Below are 20,620 nucleotides of genomic sequence, written 5' to 3' on the forward strand. Positions count from 1 at the left end.
AACCGCAATAAGATACGGGTTAAAACCGTTGCGTGTGTGAGAGCACCATCGGTGTTTATTCGCTGGATACACTATCTACTGTCTACTGAACGCAATAATCTGCTTACATGCGACATGGGGACGGGAACATTTTCTTCAACCAAGCTGCACAACACGACACAAAACATGTTATTTTGTTGCTTCAATGAGAGTGCTATCGGTCCGGCTCGACAAGAAATCATTTTTGTGCATCCGTGCTACGAAACTGAGGAAAAACTTTAGAAACTGAAAAAAGAGGTGGAGCTTATCAAATGATCGCTATATCATTCCACCACGTACGTGAAATAATTCATTCCTATTTTCATCCCTATATAAGAGCCTGTTTTAGTCCAAGCCGCTCATAACAGTTCTGAACAGCGACGACAGCAGTCCTCCCTTAGCAGCAGTGGGTACCATCGATAGCGGAAGCGGCCACAACTGTGGCTTGGCTGTGGATAGGCCAGCGTATAGCGGCCACAACTGTGGCATAGCGTAGCATCAGACAGCGACAACAGCAGTCGTCCTTCCTCAGCAGCAGCACTAGCCCTGTGGTTGGTCACCACGTCTCAGGAGCAGCGCGGTTTTGAAGTAGAATACTTCTCTCAGGAAGTTCCGCTACATAGGGATGTGAAATGAAAATCTAAAACTGAAAAAAGTGAGAAATATGTCCAATTTCAAATGCTAATAAATCGGTTAGTATTCGATGGATTTCCATCGTTTTTGCAGCAATCGATTAGAAAATCTTCTAAGATTCCTTCCAGATGCGTTTAGTTGCAATTTTATCATTCGAACTATTGTACTATTGAAAATCCTTAAGCCTTGTCAAAACACAAAATTCGACCTCTGATTGGTCGTTATACGATTGCTTTCCCAAGCACGGTCGGCAGAGTTATGGACCTAGTAAATTGGGAATGCATCATTTGGCCTATATAAGAACTTCGTCAGATAATAAACAGACATTTCATCGGATATTAAATTGAACAATAGAAATTTGAATGAATATTTGAAGAGTTAATATTTTCTCGTTTTGCGCTATAATCCAAAGTTAATTATCTTCATCTACATGCATGCTCTGACTATTATTACGTGTTACGTGCGTCGCTTAGTGTTTGGCTACGGTTATGCAGAACGCAAATAACGGCGCGATGCGATTCGGCAAGACGAAATGTGTTGAAATGTATAGGTCTACTTCGCCTTAAAAAGAGCTGTACATTTCACCACGGTAAAGCGAATCGCATCGCGCCGTCATTCGCGTTCTGCATAACCGTAGCCTTTGTTCCGTTCCCGTTTGATGATGTCGTATTAAATGTGCATATTACAATTCGGCAACACTTCAACTTCTCATTTGCACAAAATTTAAAAATATTCAATGAACTTCATTCAAAAAAATATCAAACAAAAAGAAATTACAATACTGCCAATGAACGGTCAACGTTTATTTACTGGAAAAAAATGACTGACACGCAAGCAGCCGAGTTATCTTTCTTGTAAAAGTATTCTACTTCAACCTTGCGGTCGTGGCTTTGCATACAACCTTCCTGTGATTTTTTTTGTCATCGGCAATGGAGGCTGGTACATTTCTTCTAGATTCGTCTTTCAACGCTATGCTATAAATGCTTTGATACATGAAGATTCAGCCGGTTTGTCACTCAGTCACTAGACTTATGTTTTTTTTTTGCTGACACCAAATGGATGCATTGAACGTTTTGTGGCATGATCCTCTTCTGGTCTCATTCAAGTAGACTGCTAAAGCAATCAGTGCTGTATTTAGTATATATATATATATATATATATATATATATATATATATATATATATATATATATATATATATATATATATATATATATATATATATATATATATATATATATATATATATATATATATATATATATATATATATATATATATATATATATATATATATATATATATATATGTGCGTGTGTGTATTACGTGGGTCGAAATTTATATTTACGATTTTGTGAAAACAACTCCCGTGCAACAAAATAGTACATTACTGACATTTGGTAAAAATATGGGATCGGTAGAATGGCGAAATACAATGAGAATTTTTTTCCGTATCCATGCAGTACCCCATTACAGTCGTGTGAAACACCAAGTGCTGAGTGAAAGTTGAAATAAGATCCTATCTACTTGTCGTCTACAACAGCAGTCAGCCGTTTGAAAACAGACAAATGATGTTCCATTTATTCACCCCTAACGCGCACTTCACAATCGGTGTTACAGTCCTACTATACAAAGTGTAGTGTATTACAGTAGAATCGATGAAAGGAAGCCGTGTATACCTTTTTGCAAAAGCTGAGACCATTCGAATTTAAATAAAGTAGACCGATTTTATAATTATTTTGCTCAGGTTATGAAGAAAAATGGTCTTGGGCTGATGTCCGCTTATCAAATCGGATTGGATAGAATTGACTGGATTTAAAAATCGGTTTTCAATGTGGAAAGTTGGGTCATTCTATACGAAAAGACCACGAAAAAGCACAAACTTGGACACGACCATCACAGATTTTGCTCAAAGTTGGGAGAATTATTCATCTACTGTCACTTTGGAAAAATCCCAAATTTGGTGTCGATTGGAATACCCCCCGCTCTGTGGGACCCCCCTGTTTATTGCAAAGTCACGTATTTTTTGTTCAAAATCTATTTTTTCTTTTTCTTACAATTCATAGACGTAAGATGTCCGAAAAATACTGATAGATGATTTTTGAAGAAAATAAAATAGTACAATACTGCCATTTGGTAAAAGGGCAATCCAGAAAAAGAATCCAGAAAAAATATAAGTTTTGACCGGAAGTGTTGCCAGATAAATTATTCTTGTATTTGAAAACTAAATTTACATTTTTCGGCAAATGCAGCCAATTTGATTTTAAAATTGATAATTTCATCGTTTCCTTGGGAAATTTCACATAAGAAACAACTCTTATCCCAAGGTGATATGAGCCAATCTCGAGATATAGCATTTTTACGAAAATAGTTCTGAATTTCGTAATTAATTTTTCGTAAAAATGTTATATCTCGAGATTGGCTCATATTACCACGGAGTGGTAAGTGCTTCTTACGTAAAATTTTCCGAGAATTACGATGAAACCATCAAATTTAAAATAAAATTAGCTGCATTGACAGAGAAATGCAAATTTAATTTTAAAATACAAAAATAATCTATCTGGCAACACTTCCGGTCAAAAACAATATTTTTTCTGGATCCCTTGCTTTATTTTCTTCAAAATTCACCTATCACTATTTTTCGGGTGTCTTACGTCTATAAATTATAAAATAAAATAGTTACGAAGTTTGCAACTTTTTTCGTAAAAATGTTATATCGCGAGACTGGCTCATATTACCTCGGGATGATAGTTGTTTCTTATGTGAATTTTTTTTTTTTCAAATATATACACACATCTTGGGCTAGACCTCGTTAAAGGTAAACATAAAAACATAACCGAAAATTGAAAAATGTGAATAGCTCGGCAGTAGTTTAATTTTGGCCATATGCGTAGAAGGATTTTTTGCATCAAATTGGGTCCTCTATCACCGTAGGATTTTAAGTGAACTCCCTAACACCCTGTATATAGGTTAGGGATGCAAATAAATAAAATTAAATTATATAGACATATAGCATTCTGTTCGAGTTGCTCATCGATGCAATAGTACCAAAATTGCCAAGATGACAGAATGCACATAAACTAGGGTCACGGTGGTATTTTGGCCCGCTTCGGGAAAAAAATCACACAATCGATTGAAAATATCAAGGTTTTTTTAAAACATAAGTACCAACTCTATCATACCAGTGTTAAGAGTTATGTGTCTACTTTGCTTTACTGCTATACATCGTTCAACAATGCAGTATATTGGAAAATATCCTAGAAATATCAAAATTTCTACGAAGTGCTTGAAACGTATTTTGGTCCACTAAGTTTACATTTTAGAACCGAAATATTTCGGACTGATCATGTTTTAGACAGCGTTGTTAAACTCGCTCGCAAAAAGCATGCGATACTCCAAGTGGCGTTCTCGCCGCTACCAAAATCTCACACTAGAGATACTCCTGTCGCACTGTTTCTCGTTCTCTTTTACTTTTTTCATTTCACACTACTGAGCGTTGCTGCTTGCGAGTTTTCTCGCACACACTCTCGCTCGTGTACTTTCCCACTCGCGTGTACCTCCCTTTCTCGCGAGCACAACCAGCGGAGGTGATTGTCAAGACCGTCAAGACGCATTATGACGATACGGAGTGACAAGGCACGACGAAGCGGAGTGGCAAAAAGAATATTTCGACGAGTAGGCAGGGATGCCACATATACAGATTTATCAGTACTTATACAGATTTTTTGTGTGTTTTTCATACAGATATCTGTATATACAAATTACAGATTTTCTAGAAATAGTACAGAACTATACAGTTTTATTTTTGGTTTCATGAGGTCGCGAAATAAACTTTTCGATATAGGTAGTTGAAAATCGAAAATGAACTCAAATACTATTGAGCGTGTTGGAGTTTTCATTATATTTATATGTTACGCGTAAACGTGTGCATAAATGAGTCAATGAACAAACTATATTGCGTATTTTTTCTTCTAAGGGATATGTTCAGTAAATATGCAGATTTTTATACAGATTGAAATATCACTAAGGTGATTTCCTGAGATTCGAAATACAGATAAAAATGTGGCATCACTGCGAGTAGGTATTCCGATACCCTACACGTTCAAGCATGTGATTTATCACCCCACTTTCGGCTGTCGGTGCACGATGCAAAACTGCTTGGCATCAGCTCAGCGATTGACAAACCGCATGCGTGAGTCGGTGAACGAAGCATTTTCGTTTTTGGGCAAATTTTTCAAGCCTTCCTTGTCAAGTACTCTTATTCGAGTACTCGCGTACTCGGCGTGAGTAAAAAGATAGAAGAGAATTTGCGAGCGGTTGTATGCTGGCTGCTGCTCTGGCAAGTGCGTGAATAATAAAGAGTGTCTCGAAGGTGTGTGTGCGAACGACTGGAGAAGCGTAGTACACATCTCATTCTCAAGCAGAAAGGAGTGGCTATGTTATGCTTCTCGCTCGTTTAGCAACGCTGGTTTTAGATCGTCATCGATCTTGTTAGAGTACAAATACTGGATATGACGAAAACATCCTTCTACTTTGGAGTTTTCGCAACTTTAGGTGTTTGAAAATAAGTTTCAAAAGATTCATTTTCGATCACTCTGGAATGCAACAATGCATTAAATGTAACAACCAGCCTTAAGAAGTTCTACGACGATCTTGCGGGCGTGAATTTGCACCCAACCCTTGATTGTATACATATGTATAACCATCAAGAATCGGCTAGCATCGTACCCCGAGACCAGCTGGGAGATAATCGCCGTATTATATTCGCGCTAAATGTTTTATTGCATTTTTAGATTTTCAATTCTTTTTATCAACAGCTCATACTAACAGTTGGCTGCGTACTCTGTATCGAGTGAACAGAAAGCTCAAAATTCTAATTGCAATGTTTTCGCTTCGCCTACCGCTATATGATTAGAATTGTTTTACTTTTGTAAAACTTTTAAAGTATGGAACAATACAATAACTATAAAAATAAGATATACAATCCCTAGATAGTGGAATATAATACCAAATACGAAAAAAATGTAACTATCTGTATAGAAAATCACTACCCGCCACAGCAATAAAAGAAACGCATTCTTACCGTAAGCCGTTTCCTGGGCGAAGAAAAAAAACAGTAGAATATGATATACATATGCCGCCATTGTTTTCCACCTTTAGTGCGCCGGATTTCCTTTTCTGAACGGGAATAGAACAATTCGAGCCCTTAGGGTAAACTTTGCTCGTGATTACGTTCACAAACACTGAAGTCAAAACTTTTACTTTTCCGCGTACAGTCACACACTGTCAAAACGAAACGACATTCTAGGGTCAAAATGCAGTATCCACAAATTCCACAAACCAAAGTATTTAGCCACTATTCCTGCACTGATACTTTTATTACTCACTGTTGTTGTGTGCTTTAGTTGAACTGTTGGTCTTCAGTTGCAACCGACATCGGCACGCTGTTCTACCGCTCCAAATACGTTAGCAAACACTGGGTGGCTTCTTTTCTAACTCTTCCCTCACTATTTGTTTTGGCTGCCGGCCAAAGCCACACGACAATTCTTTGCTACTTGCACAGCCACGTATATTTACTGTTGCTTGGAGAGATCACTTCACAACTGCAAATACTCGAGCCGTACAGCACCTCACCCGATACCATTCCATAGGATAACTGTTCTATTGTTACTGATATCATTCCTTCTGTTTTCCTCATTCAGTCTCTCGCTCACCGTCGTTAATATCCGCTTTGTAAATTTTTATTATATTTTTCATTTATTTATGCAACCGTTACTGTTTGGTCTTTGTTTACTCTTTGTAGATGTGGAACACAAAACATATATTGAATTCATTTTTCTTGGCACCAAAGACCGCAGTATTGTACCTAAAATTTTATATTTCATAATTTGTTTTTCTATCCGAAGAATAATTGTTATTCTAACTAAGTTTTGAAATTTATTCATATTTTGATATTTCTTTTAAATTTAATATCATCTTCTAATATCTGAGTCAGACCGTCACGTGTTAAAAATCATTTCATCACTTTTCAAATGCTGTGCAGATATTAAATTACTTTCATATCAAAGTCAAGTAAATAGTGATCTGCAGGGGAGTGTCGCATGAGCGTTTTTAATTGTTATACAAGATGCTACAATTAGTCTCAAAATTTAAAAGCAAACAAGGTTAGAGTTTATCAACCAATGTAGAAAAATAATTTTTTTTTTGATAGAAACACGGTGCCGGTAACCGCAAGTCAGTCCCATCTGTTATTTCGTCGATTTTTTGTTAGCATCGAATTTTGGCCTATCTTTGAGTGTATTTTCAGATGTACCGATAAAAACCTAAATTAATCCACCTAGTGGTGCAGAAACATTTGTTATACTAACTATTACTTTATACATATTTGGCCAGTCACTTACAAATCGTATACCATCATAAGTTCAATTTCAATAATGAATGAAATGAATTTGAAAGATAGCTTCCAGAGAGTTAACCAAAGACGATCATTGAATTAAAGCTTGACGTGGTTTTTGCAAATAATATGAATGTTATCACCGGAGTACATGAGTCTTATTTTATCGATCACAAACCAATTTTTAAATGCTGGCTAGAAGTAATTAAATTTTTTTTTAGATAATCGAACGTGGGGAAACAGTAACAATGATGCTGATTTCACACTGGAGTAGCAAACATGTATGTTAGTTTAATGCGGTTCTTCTTATTCGCCTTATTTTCAGAAATTGCAGGACCTAGATTTATGAATCAGCATCAAGTTTTTTTTACGAATTGAAGCAAACTTCTACAAACCTGCTCTCGAAATATAGTTTAGAATTATACAGGAAAAAAATATAGCTATTGATGAAAGTTGTCAAGTTAATTCTATCTCAAATGCATTATCTGAAGATGAAGATTCTCCACGATCTTTGAGAATTTTGGATTTTCAGAGTGTAGGCGAGAACATTATTCTTTTCGAAGGCCTAGGCTGTATGAAAGAAATCCGAAATAAAGACTTTTTAAATCTTGCTGCGATAACGGGAAGTGGAATAACATGGATACTCTGTTTGCACTTAGCAATATTTATATCTTACATGAGCATATTGTATCATTCATAGAGATAAGTGACTTTTCACCTGCGCACACTAGTAAACGTGTATAGCCATGCAGAGTTGCTTCAACACTTTTTCCTAATTTTGCCGATTACGTTCACCAGCTACTTTAGATTCCTGATCACAAATTTAATACATAAAATAAGTATTCAACTGAAAAATTTTCCAGCTGTTCAAAACGTAGCATTGCAAACAAAACAGCGACTTATTTGTGCTTTTCTCAACGGGTGGCACTAACACATTCGTACGTAAATAGGTTTATACATCTTTGGTAAGGCTTTTCAAAATATCTACATCGCTAATTGTGTTACATGTGCAAACTGTGGGATCAGATTTTGCTAAAATGCTTGACTCCCGAAAGCTGTAAATGTTTCTTACTCTTCGCAAATCTAGGTTCAACGTACAATTTAATATATATTTTATAAGAAGTGAGGACGAGAGCTTCGGAAGAAAAGAGGCTAAGTAAGCATTGCAGTTTCTTCTAAAATCTGGTTCAAATTTCCAAGAAAAAGCTCAAGGGTAATTTATTTACACTTTTTAAGACGCACTACGAAGAGTGAAAAGATTAAGAAAAGTTGTCCATGATTGTTGATTTCCTTTGAGAAATAAATAGCGATACGGAAAAAGAGGGATAGAGAAGAGGAAAGAGCAGTGAGAGAGAAAAATTATCCAGAAAGTAAAATATCCCATGTCTAAAATATACTTTGGTCAAAACTCTACAGTTCAAGCAACCAATAAAAGATCGCACTCAGTATGATTTTCAAAGAGATCTGGGGCTTTCATTTGAGCATGCGAACATCAAAATCTGAATAAGCGCTCTGTAAAGAGTATTTTCTGTTATTTTTTTGGGTCGATTTTGATATACTACACATATAATAAAACATATTTACACATACATACGTACAAGCACACATACACAAACATACATAAATTGTTCAATTCGTCGATCTGAGTAAATTGGTATACAACACATGGCTCTCCGTGCCATTAATTTTGCCTTAAAAGTTAAATTTCTCATATAAAAAATACTCTTTGATCAATATTTTAAAATCTAAGACACTAATCAAAAATCCACTCGGTAGCATTCTGGGGGAGCACAGTAGCTTTCGTTTGCGTATAAGATCATTAAAATCGGATATTGCGTTCTGTAAGAAAGATGCGTTAGTATTTTGCGGCACATACATACAGACAACATACATACACACACACACACACACACACACACACACACACACACACACACACACACACACACACACACACACACATACACACACACAGTTCGTCGAGCTGAGTCGAATGGTAAATACGATTCGGCCCTCCGGATCATGGATCAATTTTGCGTTTTTCGACCGATTTTTAACCTTAGTTTAGTATAACAAAGGTAAAAATTGTGGTTTGTTTAACAAAAGTGAAAATCAATAGTAAGTCTAATTGTCCCATTATGAAAAGTAACCGCAAGTCAGTCCCAGAGGAAGAATAATCAAAAGTCAGTCTCAATTAAAAAAAAAATGCATATCACAACAAAATGGATGGGAAATGAAGAAGAAAACTTTGACATGACCGTTTATATGGAAATAAGTTATCTAGTAACGTTTTTCAATTATTGGGATTATTTTTTAGTTCGAATTGGTGATGAATTTATGTGCAGCAATTTCCTGCTAATACGAATTCAAGTTCATTTTTTTTTTGGTTCGCTTCTTCGTGGATCTATCCGGAAAATTTTCAGTATCAAAAAAACTTTCATTAGAAATCCAGGGAATCGTTCCAAGATATGGGAAAGGTGATGCTCGAACCTCAAACGGATTTTGCTCATCTTGACATTTGTTATCGGATGAACCATCTGCAGTCAGGCTTCAGTTTCTTCATCCGAATCCTCACCGGATGAGCTTTCATCGGTTCCGTACATCATGAGTTTGAGCGTGAATGAAATATCTTTCGAAGCAGTTTTTTCGGTTTCATATTTTTACAGATGAGACTGACTTCTAGCCAGTTAGACAGCGACCTTGAGACTTAAAAAAAGGCCAGACCAGCTAGAAATCGTGAAGCCACTGTTCGTTTTAAATTAATGAGTAACTCACATATTTGGCTATTTTGCATTCCTAACGGTCACAGATTATCAATTTTCCTGAAAGTCATTAGGCATAGGTATTTGATATAATTTAACTCCCGGAGGTTTAAAAAATGGTGAGAGAGCGCTGCTCATAACAGTGCGAGCAGATGATTTCGAATCTTCCATCGAGGTCAGTTTTAAAGAGGAATGAAACCGAACTCGAAAGACGCTCAAGGCGCCACCCGGTCCGATCACTAACCAATGTCAAGAAACGCAACAGGAATCAAACATTTTTAAACCGTATTCTTATGTAAGTTAGAACATGATTTAATATTACATATGCAAACTACTACGAGCGGGTACAAACACAAGTCTTTTGTGTTGCATAAATTTTCAAACTAATCCGAAGCGGTACATATTTTAACTCTCCTTTGTGAAAAAAACTTGTAATGTACTTACTACAATCATATTGGTACAACATCGTTATAGTTTTTAAGTAATCTTGAAAATATTCTCAATTAGGTCCGATATTTGATGCAACCTAGCAATCCATCCTACCGAAATAATTGACAGCGGTTGATCAAAACAAATCGCTCAACTATCAAACGTAATCATGATACTTTAGATAGATACAATAGAATAATTTGTCATTTTTAATATACTCAACAATACAATATCGCACGCTAGCCTGGCGGGCTAATGCGGTTTAGATCAACTAAATTAGTTGAGAGAATTCGTTATCGATATTGTTTTCGGCACATTTCACATGTTGTTGGATAAGTACAACGATACACCGTGCCCCAGTGCTGAGTTGAGAAAATTTCCAGCTCGAAAATATCCTCGACCTGATCGAGAATCGAACCCGATATCTCAACCCTGTGGGAGAGCTAGCCGACCGACATCGCTAACCACAGAACCACGGGGACCATATATTTTTTATTGATCTTCTCGACGTTATTTTTTGTTTTCCCGGAATCTTCGGGTAGCTCATCACAAAATGTAAATTATGGCTTACTAGATTGGATCGATATTGATTTAGAAAACAGAACCAAACAACTGTATCATTTTAGCAAACATATTGTATGGTTATTATTGCAAGCCTAACCGCGAAAGATTGCTTTTAATTTCATAGGTAGTGTTTATCCTTATTGATAAACATTTTGTGGGCCCTCGTTGTATTTTGTTACTGTAGTTTTTTTCTTACCGACTTTTATAGTCGGATGTTTACTATTGTTAAAGATAATCTGTGAAGTAACCAAAGCAAACATTCTTGGAACATTGGTCAAGATGATGGCTAAGATTTCAAATATATTTGTGATATATTTGTGATTTCTCAGAGTGCTAACTATCTAAAGTAAAAAAATCTAACCATTAATTGTCAGAAGAAAAGATAATTGCAGATAATAACTGACAGGGTATTAGATTACTGATCCAGTCGTCGTATATGAAAATCTAAAAAATGTTTGATTCAGTTAATTCATACTCCAAAGCGAACATAACAAAATCTGAACAATGATTTTGATAACAGTACAATCGAAGGGATTTTCCTGACTTTAAGCTGGAAACTCCAAATGATGCGTCGTGCTACACACTTAACTTATCTCGGTAAACTTCCCAACAACTGATCGAGCTCGGCGAAATTTTTAACAAATACCAGCAATATATTTCAACGAACATTCAGCAAATATATAGATTTACCGTAAACCAGCATGTATTGACATTTTGTTTGCTGATGTTCTTGAATATTCTGCCGAAAACTTGTAGAAAATTGCTGAATTTATCAGCTGTTGAGTTCTCGGCAATAAAATCTAAGTGTGTAACCTATATCACTCTGAAAATCGACTGGGATACATCTTTTCATACATATCTATCAACAGAATTCAGTATATTCTATGTCAGTAAACATCTGTAGTTGTGATGTACCGACGATTTATGACTATTCTAATTGAAAGCAGACAGGTCTATATATATCTGGTTCTGCTTTAGCATCATGTATAGCAACGCTTGGTAGCAGCGAACTCAACTTGTCACTGGGTGCTATTTGATTTGCAGCAATGCAAACAAACGTCAGTGTTTGGATAACATAAGAGCAAAAGTGAAAAACCAAAATCAAACAGTGGCAACCGAAAGTGGACTGAAAGAATGCAATACACGATTTTACTCCATCTTATTTAGCTGCAGCTGGTGTTTTTCGTTTGTGTTGGTACTCTCAACCTGCAATCCGCAACGTCGATTCGCTGGTGGTTTTGATGTCACTTCGGTTTGAATAATGTAATTTAGATCTTTGTCATATCAGTGCTGGGATAAAGGTGGACAATATTCAGAACAACGAAGCTAAAAATGCCTCCGTCTTAGAGCCTCTTAGCCTCCGTCAAACTAATCACACAGAACATCACTTAAGTAAGGTATTGCAAGGATCACAGCTTCGATTCCTGAATACATTTACCGTGTAAATACAATTTTCTATCTGCATTATTTTGGGTGGACCTGCATATACTAAACAGTATTTTTTAAACGCCTGTGAAGAAGACAGAAAATAAGAAGAAAAGAATCTTATCGTTCATAGCAAACCCTTGATGAGTTTCGCATCGATGGTATAGATGATTGATGATGAAAAACCATTCGAATCTTCTACTTGAAAGATAGAAATATCCATTAGCTTCTCAGCGTCGTGGAATGCATTAAAAACTGTTGCTCTTTCTCATGAGCAGAACAATTTTTGTCATCGTTACTAAAAGTATGACAACCAAAGCTTGCCTGCCGGTACTGTGTTCAATTGGAAACAGCACTGCTGGTTTGCTTCAGGCATTATTATTCATGAATCAAACTGAAGAGCATATATGGTTCTTGCTGCCGGTTTTTTGACTAGCTGCAGTCTATAAATTGGACCTAATATAAAGTTGACGATGCCCATAGGGAAAGTGTCATCAATATTGTGCTGATTTCATTGTAAAATATTCTATATTTATGTAGCGATGAGGAGTAGCAAAAAAGAATTCCTCGGTTTACTAACGGTATATCAACATCCAGGATAAGTGAAAAATAAACAGACTTTTGAATAGCACAGTAACTTATTCAATACGAAAAATATGTGTTCAACACGCTCGTGAAAAGTAACACTGCGACTGAATTGATTAATTCAATTTCATAAGTTGCATGGAAACGTCAGAAAATGAATACCACATTTCGTGATTCTGTGTAATTTTTATACTCATCTTGGATTAATCTAGAATAAATCATTTTTGAATTTACCACTATAACTCAATTTTGAGTACCAAGCATGAAAAAACAACACCATTATTTGACGAGAGTGAAAAAGCGACACCGTGGTTTGCGATCAATATTTGTGCGCCATTATTTAGCCTGTGCGGTCTGTTATCTTTTCCTGTGGCTGTTTGACTGATTCCAAAAAAAGGAAAAAATCATTGGGAAGGTGGTGGTCACGGACTTTTCGAAAAGCTTTAAGGTACACATAAGGTAAGGTAAGGTACACCGTTTTTATGTTGACAGTTGCCTTAACGGTGAGTGTCTTGTCATTTCTCTATCATACAGGTTCCCTAGTCAGATAGAACGTATTCTAAGCTTTGTTTAATTTTGACTCTATCCCTCCCGTTTCTGGTAACTATAGTTACCGGCACAAACATTCTTCTCTACGATAACATCGCATTCAAAATTGAGTGGTTTTCAATTCTTAATCTGAGTACTTTTGAATTCTGAAAATAGGTAGTTTTAATTTAAAAAATTAATATTTTTAAAAAAATTTGATAGTTTTAAAATCTAAATCTGTGTTGGATTTAATTTTGAAATTGAGTAGTTTTAAATTCAATAAAGAAACAATTTTGTACACATAAATTGATAATTTTCAACAACTAAATGAGTTCTAATGAACACATAAAATGAGTTCAATTGTATATATCTGAATAATAAATACACAGTATTTGCTTATGCTGTGGTTACACAATTTTGAATAGCTACGGAGTTACTCAATTTTAGTGACGTTCCACTTTTCATGAAAATGAATTCTCGACTACTTTGTGATAAGGTCGTGTGTCTAAACGTAAACAAAACGAGTGAGAGATGATTCGTGCTTGTGAAGTACAAGAAATATAACTCTCACTCGTTTTGTTTACGTTTAGACATACTACCTTATCACGAAGTAGTCGAGAATTGTTTTCTGATCATTTTTGAATTCATTTCAAGGAGCGTGAACAAGGTAAACTTTTAAATTTATGTTGGCATTTATTCATAGAATAGAATCGAATTTGAAATGTAACTGGTTCACCTCCATTCTTTACATAGTGCACCATTTTTTAAAAGCACCCTCTGGGATGAGTTATTCTGGTGTGTCTCGTCCATCCATACGCGGGAACGGACAACCCGTTCCCTTCAGCTTTCATGTTCAAATTACCCATTGGTGGTATCTGTAATTTTATGCAACCACAAGGTGCGGTTTTGGTGCCATGTTTCCCACCATTTTTTTGCGAGCGCCTCTACCGACGACTTTCCGGGTATTCGTAGCTGGGACTTATTTAGTGCATGTCCTGAAATGCCATAGCAACCTGAGAGTCATAGAAAAACAAAGTCAGGTTTGGTATAATTTTGTGTTCGTGGACTCCATCCTTTTTACCCTTCTCGAAACATTGGGAAACGCTTATGTAATTTTTGTACTTTTCGTCGCTCAAGTCTATTTCTACGGTCATAAATACGCAAGGTTTATCCTTATGTGGTCGAATTCGTTCCTTTTTTCTGATATAGGGCCTAGCCTGATACAGCCTAAATGCAGCAGCTATGGCCTGCGGGTTCAAAGCTCCAGCCGTTGTCTGGTACCGGTACCAATTTGGAGGAATCGTATTTTGTATTAACTCTTCGTTGTATTAACGTAACAACCTTCTTTGCCCACAACTAGGAGGTTCATAAACATAGGGTATCAAACTTCGTTGTCACCAGCAGATTTTTCCTTGAAAGAATAATCACTTCAATGTTTTTCTTTCTGAACAAATTAATGATATAATTAACAATAGCAGAGCTGTTAGTGAAGTAGTATGCGAGAGGGTTAGCTGCTGATAGTTTCATTCACTAAAATTGCCATTCCGTTAAGCCGCTGCTCTTGAGGAAGCCGCCATACAAATCAAACACAAAATTTCTTCATAACTCAAAAACTAAACAAGCAAATGAAACCAAATTTGGCACATTAAGGTTTCTGGAAGCAAAAAATTTGTCTATGGTGGTTTGACACTCCCTCTCTCCTCTGGAAGGGAGGGGTGCCATACAAATGAAACACAAGTTTTTGCATATCTCGAGAGATACTTTAGCAAATGTAACAATGTAACAAAATTTGACGTTTGGAGGTCTTAGAGCGCAAGTAATACTTATGTTATAACTCCAGACCCCTCTCTCCTCTAGAAGAGGAGAGCTCGCATACAAATGTAACAAAAATTTCTAACTATATAACTCTAGAACTAATCAAGCAAATGGAACCACAAGACATATTTTCTGGTGACTTGATATCCCTTTCTTCTCAGAAATGGAGGGCACTCGAACAGCCATAAAGTAAACACTGAGCTATGCTGCCCGGGTGCGATTTTTGCATAGCAACACGACACGACAATTGCAATTGCCACTCAGTGTTAGTGTTAAACAGACGGCGCGAAGGGCGAAACTTGAAACACCGGAGCCAGGGTCGGGGTTATATATTCGGCCCCGTTGCCTCAAACTTCGGTGAACACCGGAGCCGCATTATGTTGTTTTACGTGGTCAATCTTTCCCATGCTTTCAATGTTTAAATATTGATTAAATAAGGATTTAACTAATAAAATATTGAAAAAGTGGGCGGGACGAAGTTTACCGGGTCAGCTAGTTGTTTAAAAAGTTTACTTATTCTATGGTACTGCTGGAGACTAGAACTCATTTTGACTTTCTAAAATGCTCTCCTCCGAAAGACTTTCTTTGCATCATGGATAGTCTGTCTGCATTTATTTCTCACAGCTCGTTACGTCTCTGGTGGCGTTTATTCGGGTGATTAAATAAGGATTTAACTAATGAAATAAAGAAAAAATGGGCGAAACTAAGTTCATCGGGTCAGCTAGTTGTTTAAAAAGTTTAGCTGATGTTGAGATCCCGAGCATCATTGAGAAATAACAGTTGTACAAAGTTCAATCTGCATCTCCCCTTAATGTGCAAACTGGCTTGTCATCAGTTGTGATTAGTACCTATCCAATTTGAATATTGCTGCTTGCCAGTGACAGATCAATAGCGGTTTTAATCGATCCATCGTTCAAGACGGTAAAGTTGAAGTTTTTTGAGCTTCAGTAACAAATGGACACGCTGTTGGTAGCCCTAACACAACCCAGCTACGACATTAATCGATAGACGCATGGATTATAAAGGAGTTACGAGGAAGTTTCTCGTTGATCACTTCCATTCGCTGCAGTGTCAATTAGCCATAGTTACAGTTGGGGTCCATTTATGTGGGCGCAGTTCTTCTGATAGGAGTTCCATCGACCGTCGACCGTAGACGGTACTAGGTCAGTCCAGTTAGCGGTTATATCGAGGGACAATCTGGTCATACGTGGTACGACAGGAAACAAAGTGATGATCGAACAATTACACACAAAAAACAAAGACCTATCGAAAGCGCTTACAAAGCAGGGGGAAAAAAGTGCGGAATACAGAAATCACCTGGGTGACATTACAATAGATCAAATGTCTTTGGTAGCGGTAATGTTTCTAAACAGATGAAAAAATACTCGAGGAGCCTCTCAATTGGTCTCGAGACACGATGCTTGCCTAACAAGCCAGTAAAATTGAGCAAATTATGAATTATAAGTTTACTAAATTTTAACGTAAAATATTTGTTGAAAAATATATCATGATGCAATACAGTTGCATACAGTTGAGGGGTTTTGTGTTTCGAGAATTCAAAAAAATAGGTATTGGTCTATCTTGCGCTTTAAACATCTTGAGAATATTTCCTCAAATTTTAATTTGAACCATAGAGAAAAAGTTAAAGCAATTTTAAACGTGCCTCGTCACGGCCCCGCAGCTAAACTTGATACATCATACGTGGAATAGTGTTTTTAAATAACCAACTTTGCCGTGTTCACAATTACCGAAAAACTACTCAACCGATTTTCTTCATCTTTTGAAAAAATCGTTATTAACGTCGTCAGTCTTTGTACGACTATGTTAATACATTTTTCTAGCAATAAATCCAACATTCTTGGAAAAACATTCTCGTTTTTAATAGAAACAAAACACTTATAGAAATAATCGTACAGAGACCCAGTAAAGCTATGAACTAAAGAAATTTAATGGATTTGATGCTTTCAGTTGACCTGCTGAACCGCATTATGTTGTTTTACGTGGTCAATCTTTCCCATGCTTTCAATGTTTAAATATTGATTAAATAAGGATTTAACTAATAAAATATTGAAAAAGTGGGCGGGACGAAGTTTACCGGGTCAGCTAGTTGTTTAAAAAGTTTACTTATTCTATGGTACTGCTGGAGACTAGAACTCATTTTGACTTTCTAAAATGCTCTCCTCCGAAAGACTTTCTTTGCATCATGGATAGTCTGTCTGCATTTATTTCTCACAGCTCGTTACGTCTCTGGTGGCGTTTATTCGGGTGATTAAATAAGGATTTAACTAATGAAATAAAGAAAAAATGGGCGAAACTAAGTTCATCGGGTCAGCTAGTTGTTTAAAAAGTTTAGCTGATGTTGAGATCCCGAGCATCATTGAGAAATAACAGTTGTACAAAGTTCAATCTGCATCTCCCCTTAATGTGCAAACTGGCTTGTCATCAGTTGTGATTAGTACCTATCCAATTTGAATATTGCTGCTTGCCAGTGACAGATCAATAGCGGTTTTAATCGATCCATCGTTCAAGACGGTAAAGTTGAAGTTTTTTGAGCTTCAGTAACAAATGGACACGCTGTTGGTAGCCCTAACACAACCCAGCTACGACATTAATCGATAGACGCATGGATTATAAAGGAGTTACGAGGAAGTTTCTCGTTGATCACTTCCATTCGCTGCAGTGTCAATTAGCCATAGTTACAGTTGGGGTCCATTTATGTGGGCGCAGTTCTTCTGATAGGAGTTCCATCGACCGTCGACCGTAGACGGTACTAGGTCAGTCCAGTTAGCGGTTATATCGAGGGACAATCTGGTCATACGTGGTACGACAGGAAACAAAGTGATGATCGAACAATTACACACAAAAAACAAAGACCTATCGAAAGCGCTTACAAAGCAGGGGGAAAAAAGTGCGGAATACAGAAATCACCTGGGTGACATTACAATAGATCAAATGTCTTTGGTAGCGGTAATGTTTCTAAACAGATGAAAAAATACTCGAGGAGCCTCTCAATTGGTCTCGAGACACGATGCTTGCCTAACAAGCCAGTAAAATTGAGCAAATTATGAATTATAAGTTTACTAAATTTTAACGTAAAATATTTGTTGAAAAATATATCATGATGCAATACAGTTGCATACAGTTGAGGGGTTTTGTGTTTCGAGAATTCAAAAAAATAGGTATTGGTCTATCTTGCGCTTTAAACATCTTGAGAATATTTCCTCAAATTTTAATTTGAACCATAGAGAAAAAGTTAAAGCAATTTTAAACGTGCCTCGTCACGGCCCCGCAGCTAAACTTGATACATCATACGTGGAATAGTGTTTTTAAATAACCAACTTTGCCGTGTTCACAATTACCGAAAAACTACTCAACCGATTTTCTTCATCTTTTGAAAAAATCGTTATTAACGTCGTCAGTCTTTGTACGACTATGTTAATACATTTTTCTAGCAATAAATCCAACATTCTTGGAAAAACATTCTCGTTTTTAATAGAAACAAAACACTTATAGAAATAATCGTACAGAGACCCAGTAAAGCTATGAACTAAAGAAATTTAATGGATTTGATGCTTTCAGTTGACCTGCTGAACCTCCATCATAAACACCGCAAGCCTCTAGGAATTAAAAAAAATATAAAAATGTTACACCTAAAACCTCTTGAGTTTATGAAACTACATGTTAGTCGCAATTGCGGTCAGTGATTGCGGGATAGTGTGATGTCCTTATAACCTACCCAAATGGTTCACAATCGAAAAATTTTTGGAATAGTGCCTTCCATCGCACGAGGAAATAAAGCCGTTGGCGCCGGTTCGTTAGTTAATGGGTAGTATTGAATCAAGTCTATGCACTTTCAAACCGAATTTCATCTGAGCCGAATATGTATTTTAATACTGTTATTCCGTATTCATTTTTTACCTATCGAGTGTTCCTTGCTTTGATACATTTTCGCTGTATGCAACCACCGCACATGACAATACTGCAACTGTAAAAAATAACGCCTCGGTACTCCGAATTTTTCACACCACCAGTTTAATCCTTTAATCCTTTTTAATTAAAAATTTCGCTTGCTTTCAATACACATGACCACTGACAGAGCTCTTACTCACTGAAAAGTTGTAGCGGCGACACAGCTTTTCAATTACTGGTAGAACCATAGAAAATTATTTCTATCGAACTTAAAAATCTTCGTTATGCTTCCCATAATGGATTTCAAAACTCATTGCTATAGATGGATCACATTTCTTCAAAAATACCATAAAAAACATTAAATAAACTTTTTACCCCAAACTTTTCCATTTGCTTTTATGTTGGATACAACCATGTACACATCCAATATATTCAAATTAAGGACAGATGAAGCGCATATTTCAACTAAACTTCAATGCACTTTTAAAGGACACAATCAGAAACACACTTTGAGTTGAATTTGAATCCGCCAACCACCACATTCCACGCGAACTCTAACTCAATGGAAGTTCCAACTGCTACTGAACTCGAAAAGGTCGAACAGCTAAAGGAAAAAGGATACCTAACGCAACATTTTTTTTTAATATCGGAAAAACTCGGAGAAAAATTTAGGCATGTGTGTTGCATCATGATTTTGTCACCACCATCATCATGATCACAGTACGCTTGCTGATAGTCAAAAACTCTCCCTTGTATGGTTACTGTTTCGTTTTCCCTAGTGATACTGCCAAGAGAAGAGACAACATTGCTGTAAGCTTCCCAGCCGGCAGAGATTTTTATACAAACAGAGAGCTGAAGCCACGTGCTTTTAGCAAACCGACGTGAAATACAAGAGAAGCTTTCATATGCTCAGAAATTGTCCCTATACAGAAATCTCCGAGCGAGTGGTTTGCGACCAGGGCTGCCAATAGGTTTCGGATAAAACCTTTGCAGAACGAAAAACAAAATGCGACTATAATTTGGCAGTCATTTCAAATAATAATCGGCTATTTTTTTGCAAAAATTGAAACCCAATATTTTGAGCAGAAAAGTAATATCTGGCGAAAATCTTTTTCATTGTTCTATATATTTAGAAGTTTAAAGATTATCTGTTTGATTGGCGGTGATCAGTAATCTTGCGAAATCTAGATATAGCTGGTATAGAGGCAACTTTGCTTGCAACAATATCTCATAAATGTCTGAATGTCAAATAGTTATCGCGCAACAGTTCGTAAGTTTATATATATTTATTCAATTCTACGGTTACCTTGAATCGTTCGTATAAGTCGAATGCATAGTTGTATAAAACCATCACTATGCTATGTAGCGAATGTGCAAGTGGTGTGTAGAAATGCAAAAAGCGAAGAACGTTTGTTTTGTTTTGAACATTGTACGAATTTTATGCAGGACATAAATGGTCACGTTCAAACATGTTTCATTACGTCCCGGACATTCTATATAGGTAGAAGCACACAAAAAATCCGTGCAGTGACACATACGGCACAACGAACGGAGCTTA

At 36.5% G+C, this 20,620-nt stretch overlaps 1 protein-coding gene across 9 annotated transcripts in view; it reads right to left on the reverse strand.

Annotated features, from left to right (window-relative positions):
- The window catches only part of LOC129719465 (limbic system-associated membrane protein-like), a 71,182-nt gene extending 51,519 nt beyond the window's left edge, over positions 1–19,663 (reverse strand). The window contains exons 1-3 of one of the 9 annotated variants that reach the window (XM_055670797.1): positions 19,438–19,663; positions 12,239–12,310; positions 5,735–6,517 (exon numbers count right to left, since the gene is read on the reverse strand). In XM_055670797.1, the coding sequence (XP_055526772.1) occupies positions 5,735–5,795 (61 nt within the window). In that variant the 5' untranslated portion in view covers positions 5,796–6,517; positions 12,239–12,310; positions 19,438–19,663. Of the gene's footprint in view, positions 1–5,734; positions 6,518–12,238; positions 12,311–19,071; positions 19,134–19,262; positions 19,398–19,437 lie in introns of those variants that run through there. The other 8 variants (XM_055670796.1, XM_055670803.1, XM_055670802.1 and 5 more) reach the window with 8 other exon arrangements.
- Positions 19,664–20,620: the final 957 nt, after the last annotated feature.

This window comes from Wyeomyia smithii, chromosome 2, assembly GCF_029784165.1.
Source record: "Wyeomyia smithii strain HCP4-BCI-WySm-NY-G18 chromosome 2, ASM2978416v1, whole genome shotgun sequence".
In the NCBI taxonomy this organism is placed as follows: Eukaryota; Metazoa; Arthropoda; class Insecta; order Diptera; family Culicidae; genus Wyeomyia; species Wyeomyia smithii.